Raw genomic sequence first — 6451 nt, 5'->3', positions numbered from 1 at the left:
CCTCCCCCTCCCCCTCCACCTCCACCTCCACCTCCACCTCCACCTCCACCTCCACCTCCACCTCCACCTCCACCTCCACCTCCACCTCTCCCTCCCCCTCTCCTTCTCCCTCTCCCTCTCCCTCTCCCTCTCCCTCTCCCTCTGGGTAAATGACAGTGCAGCCACACTATTGAATCCCCTCACGATTTATACACCTGTGTAAGATTACCCCCCCCACTCTTCTAGCCTCCTGCCATCCACGGAATATAGAACTTCACTCCACCTAGAGCTCGGGCCATAAAGATAATTATGAGCGAAGCCCTGCTTTAACTAACAAAGGTGATACCACAAATGTAAAAAAAGTACATTGACTGGACCGAGACCCACGAGTCACACGGCAGAGAAACAGCCCAGCAACTATCCTTGTCTACGATTTCCAATGAATAAGTCCCATTTACCAGCACACGCTCCGTAGACTATTATGCTTTGACGTTATCTCATTTAAAGAGTGCGATACGGATCTTCAACTCGGTGCAGAGATTGAAGTCATGATGTGTCCCTCGAAAAAAAAGTGGCCTTCAAAGGACCAACAGTTGATCAGATGGTCTACCCTGTCACCTTCACGATAGTACGTACGTACGGATAGTACGGTCTGTCATCCCTACTCCATGGCGGATATTTCTCTATGGAACAGATGCGCCACCATACTGCGAACTTTGTTCTGCATTCTGTATCTTCCCTTTGCTTTATCTATTGTTCTTGAGTTTGAACTGATAACATCTGTATGTCGTATTTAATCCGTTTAGATCGCATGTAAAACAAAGTTATTCTTGCGCCTCGACACACGTGACAATAATGAACGTGAAACTGAAGCCTAAATCTCAATCCACCTTTCAACTTAATTGTTTACACCTTTACAAACCAAGGAGGCTTCATAGTTAATGGAAGCATTGTATCCTTTCCCTCAGAAAAGCTACCAGCATCCACAAAGACTCTTCACACCCCTGCAACAGTCTGCTCGAACTTCTACCATCGGGCAGACGATACAAGGCCTTCTACGCCCGCACCTCCAGACTCAGGAACAGCTTCATCCCCAGGGCCATAGCTGCCATGAACCGGTCCTGCTGAGCCAGATGGTCACATCGCACAGTGATCCGGCACAGATCTACTTACACTTTATTCTGTCTTAAAACTGTTACAATTTGTTTCGTTGGGTTGTTGTTGTATAAATTAATTAAATTATTGCATCGTATGGGAGGCGCATTCCCAATCTCGTTGTACCCCTGTACAATGATAATAAAGATATATTGTATTGTATTGTATTTACCTTTGCATATCGGCACAGTTTAATACGAATTTTACATCGGGTTCAAAAAAGGATTGGTGTTCCAACCGATATCTCGTTCACCAAATGCAAAGATGTAGCTCCCAGAAGAACGGTGGACTGGAATTATGCAAGGTGGCTTGAGAAAAGATTGTTAGTTATTCCAAATACCCGGACAAGTCTGGGTTTGGTGGAAATTATAAAACTACATGCAGAAAAACATTCTGTGTATTTTTCATTCTGTATCAAAACACACGCTGATACCGGGTTGCGGGCCGTAGTAATTCTCCGGCATCTGAAATACAAGAGGAGGCCAGGATATACTCAGATGTCAGAAGACATCCGCGGAGAGAAGGAATATGTGTTATGTTAGAAGTTAATGATCTCATCAAAACTCCGATATTGACGAACAACATGCAGTGTGGTATCAATTTTCAAACTCAAAGCAACATCGGTGCTGCTCGTCGGCCCACCTGGACATTGTTGCAGAATCAGTTCCTGCTCAACATTTATTGCACAACAGCGACCTAATTATTTCTTGCTACTGTCTCATAGGCATCTGTATTTCCAAACGCTCTGGCTGTAGAACACTTGACAACTAACTCCTTCCACTGCTTGTCCCATGTACCCAGCACCGTTGGAGTTTAAATTCCTTCCTTCCTTCAGTTTATTTTAAATCTTGCTACTTTGACGTGGAGCAATCACATTGAAGCGACACCCTAGAAGGCACACAAACGAAAACAAAAAGACATGTGTTATGTCCCCTGTTACTCTTGTCAAAATACGGTGACAGAATAAAGGGGAGGCCATTTAAAACTGAGGTGAGAAGAAACTTATTCACCCAGAGTTGTGAACTTGTGGATTTCTCTGCCACAGAAGACAGTGGCGGTCAATTCACTTTGGTGAATTTGAAAGAGAGTTAGATAGAGCTCTAGGGGCTAGTGGAATCAAGGGATATGGGGAGAAGGCAGGCACAGGTTACTGATTGTGGATGATGAGCCATGATCACAATGAACGGCGGTGCTGGATCGAAGGGCCAAATGTCCTCCTCCTGCACCTATTTTCAATGTTTCTTTTTTTTTTTTTTAATTTTTAAGTCGATGTTCATACCACTGGGCTGCAAGCTGCCCAGGCCCCTCCCATTCCCAGTCTGACCTTTCTGCCATGGGCCTCCTCCAGTGCCATAGTGAGGCCCACCGGAAATTGGAGGAACAGCACCTCATATTTTGCTTTTATACCCCTTGACATCAGTCTGAAGAAGGGTCTCGACCCAAAACGTCACCCATTCCTTCTCTCCTGAGATGCTGCCTGACCTGCTGAGTTACTCCAGCACTTTGTGAATAAATACCTTCGATCTGTACCAGCATCTGCAGTTATTTTCTTATGCTAACTTTCACTGGTGTATCTTTAGTAATTGTTAGATCATCTGAGAGCATGTACCGAGCAAATTTCATTACCTTCCAACCTCTTATCACCATTTTCACCCTCTCATATAAAAAAACTAATAGTTCTCTACTAATCACAATCTGGACGGGAAAAAGTAGTGCCTCACATTTTGCTTGGGCAGCTTGCAACCCAGCAGCATGAGTGTTGAAGACACACACACAATGCTGGAGTAACTCAGCAGGGCAGGCAGCATCTCTGGAGAGAAAGAATGGGTGACGTTTCGGGTCGGGACCCTTCTTCCGACTGCAGACCCTTCAGACCCAGTCTGAGTTACTCCAGCTTTTTGTGTCTATCTTCGGTTTTAATCAGCGTCTGCAGTTCCTTCCTACCCAAGCATGAGTATTTATTCACAAAATGCTGGAGTAACTCAGCAGGTCAGGCAGCATCTCAGGAGGGAAGGAATGGGTGACGTTTCAGGTCGAGACCCTTCTTCAGACTGATGTCAGGGGGGCGGGACAAAGAAAGGATATAGGTGGAGACAGGAAGACAGTGGGAGATCTGGGAAGGGGGAGGGGAAGAGAGGGACAGAGGAACTATCTAAAGTTGGAGTAGTCGATGTTCATACCACTGGGCTGTAAGCTGCCCAGGCGAAATATGAGGTGCTGTTCCTCCAATTTCCGGTGGGCCTCACTATGGCACTGGAGGAGGTCCATGACAGAAAGGTCAGACTGGGAATGGGAGGGGGAGTTGAAGTGCTCAGCCACCGGGAGATCAGATTGGTTAATGCGGACCGAGCGCGGGTGTTGAGCGAAGCAATCGCCGAGCCTGCGTTTGGTTTAGGTTAATGCGGACCGAGCGCAGGTGTTGAGCGAAGCGATCTCTAACTTCAAGTAGCCCTTGCTTTCCCTCTCTCTCCATCCGTCCCCCATCCTAATTCTCCGACCAGTCTGACTGTCCTGATTAAATTTTATCTTTGTATGTTTCCCCCAGCTAATTTGAGGAAGGACATTCTTGCTATTGAGGCAGTGCAGCGTAGGTTCACCAGGTTAAACCCCGGGATGGCGGGACTGTCGTATGAGGAAAGATTGGAAAGACTGGGCTTGTACTTACTGGAATTTAGAAGGATGAGAGGAGATCTTCTAGAGGCGTATAAAATTATGAAAGGACTGGAAAGGACTGGACAAGCTAGATGCAGGAAAAAAGTTCCCAAGTCCCAGCTACATCGACGACTGCATTGGTGCTACCTCTTGCACCCATGCAGAACTCACTGACTTCATACACTTCACCACCAATTTCCATCCTGCCCTTAAATATACCTGGACTATCTCTGACATCTCCCTCCCGTTTCTGGACCTCACCATCTCCATCTTCAGAAAACGGGGCTTCCCCTCCTCCATTATAGATGAGGCTCTCACTAGGGTCTCTTCCACATCCCGCAGCTCCGCTCTTGCTCCCCCTACTCGCAACAAGGACAGGATCTCCCTCGTCCTCACCTTCCACTCCACCAGCCAGCGGATCCAACATATCATCCACCAACATTTCCGTCACCTACAACGGGACCCCACCACTGGCCATATCTTCCCATCCCCTCCCCTTTCTGTGTTCCGCAGAGACCGTTCCCTCCGTAACTCTCTGGTCCACTCGTCCCTTCCTACCCAAACCACCCCAACCCCGGGCACTTCCCCTCAACCGCACGAGATGCAACACCTGTCCCTTTACCTCCACCCTCAACTCCATCAAAGGACCCAAACAGTCTTTCCAGGTGAGACAGAGGTTCACTTGCACCTCCTCCAACCTCATCTATTGCATCCGCTGCTCTAGATGTCAACTTATTTATATCGGCGAAACCAAGTGCAGGCTCACTGAACACCTGCGCTCGGTCCGCATTAACAAAACTGATCTCCCGGTGGCCCAGCACTTTAACTCCCCCCTCCCATTCCCAGTCTGACCTCTCTGTCATGGGCCTCCTCCAGTGCCATAGTGAGGCCCGCCGGAAATTGGAGGAGCAGCACCTCATATTTCGCCTGGGCAGTTTGCAGCCCGGTGGTATGAACGTCGACTTCTCCAACTTCAGATAGTTCCTCTGTCCCTCTCTTCCCCTCCTCCTTCCCAGATCTCCCTCTATCTTCCTGTCTCCACCTATATCCTTCCTGTGTCCCGCCCCCCTGACATCAGTCTGAAGAAGGGTCTCGACCCGAAACGTCACCCATTCCTTCTCTCCCGAGATGCTGCCTGACCTGCTGAGTTACTCCAGCATTTTGTGAATAAAAAAAGTTCCCAATGTTGGGGGAGTCCAGAACCAGGGGCCACAGTCTAAGAATAAAGGGGAGGACATTTAAAACTCAGCCATGATCACAATGAATGGCGGTGCTGGCTGGAAGGGCCAAATGGCCTCCTCCTGCACCTATTTTCTATGTTTCTGCATTTTCCTTTTCCTTCATTCCCTTTGATTTTCGTTTTCACACCTCCCATATCTCCATGTCCCCCTCTCCCCCTGACTCTCAGTCTGAAGAAGGGTCTCAACCCAAAACGTTACCCATTCCTTCTCTCCAGAGATGCTGCCTGTCCCACTGAGTTACTCCAGCATTTCGTGTCTATCTTCAATTGCATCTGATTGATAAGAACTTTCCATGTAGGGCGTCGGGGGATCAAACGCCCCTGCAATCATTGCACAAGCTGAGGTTCTCCGAGCACCTCATAATGTGCTATATAGTATGTCTTTGCTGGTCGTAACATGCTTTCTCTTTATTGCCACATCAATTCTACAGCCCAATACTTCAGTGGTAAGTTATTTCCAGATACATTGGTTTTGATTTGCCATATCTCATTGCACAAGTTTTCTGATAAAAATGTCTACATAATCTACTTAAGAGGTGGCGCGGTGACACAGTGGTAGAGTTGCTGCCTTATATAGATACATAGAAAATAGGTGCAGGAGGAGGCCATTCAGCCCTTCGAGGCAGCGCCACAATTCAATGAGATCACGGCTGATCATCCAAAATCGGTACCCCGTTCCTGCTTTCTCCCCACATCCCTTGATTCAGGTTTACTAGGTTAATTCCCGGAATGGCAGGACTGTCGTATGTTGAAAGACTGGAGCGACTAGGCTTGTATACACTGGAATTTAGAAGGATGAGAGGGGATCTTATCGAAACGTATAAGATTATTAAGGGGTTGGACACGTTAGAGGCAGGAAACATGTTCCCAATGTTGGGGGAGTCCAGAACCAGGGGCCACAGTTTAAGAATAAGGGGTAGGCCTTATTTAGAACGGAGATGAGGAAACACTTTTTCAGTCAGAGAGTTGTGAATCTGTGGAATTCTCTGCCTCAGAAGGCAGTGGAGGCCAATTCTCTGAATGCATTCAAGAGAGAGCTAGATAGACCTCTTAAGGATAACGGAGTCAGGGGGTATGGGGAGAAGGCAGGAACGGGGTACTGATTGAGAATGATCAGCCATGATCACATTGAATGGTGGTGCTGGCTCGAAGGGCCGAATGGCCTCCTCCTGCAGCTATTGTCTATTGATTCAGTTAGCCCTAAAAACTGCACCAGAGACCTGGGTTCGATCCTGACTACGGGTGCTATCTGTACATAGTTTGAATGTTTTCCCCGTGACCACGTGGGTTTTCTCCGGGTGCTCCGGTTTCCTCCCACACTCTTGACTACGGGTGCTTGTTTGTGTGTTAACTTAAAGTGACGGCGCGTTCAGAACAACGTTGGTGCCCATTCACCTCGGTGTCAGTCACTTTGGACTGAGGCAT

General features: G+C 47.8%; 1 protein-coding gene across 1 annotated transcript in view; it reads right to left on the bottom strand.

Moving 5' to 3' along the window:
• The window catches only part of LOC144609312 (misshapen-like kinase 1), a 63199-nt gene extending 56748 nt beyond the window's left edge, over positions 1 to 6451 (bottom strand). The window contains exon 1 of the mRNA XM_078427743.1: positions 6422 to 6451. Within this exon, the coding sequence (XP_078283869.1) occupies positions 6422 to 6451 (30 nt within the window). The remainder of the gene's footprint in view (positions 1 to 6421) is intronic.

This window comes from Rhinoraja longicauda, chromosome 34, assembly GCF_053455715.1.
Source record: "Rhinoraja longicauda isolate Sanriku21f chromosome 34, sRhiLon1.1, whole genome shotgun sequence".
NCBI lineage: Eukaryota > Metazoa > Chordata > Chondrichthyes > Rajiformes > Arhynchobatidae > Rhinoraja > Rhinoraja longicauda.
Note: the sequence above shows the minus strand (reverse complement) of the source record. Positions and strands in the feature narration are given on the sequence as shown.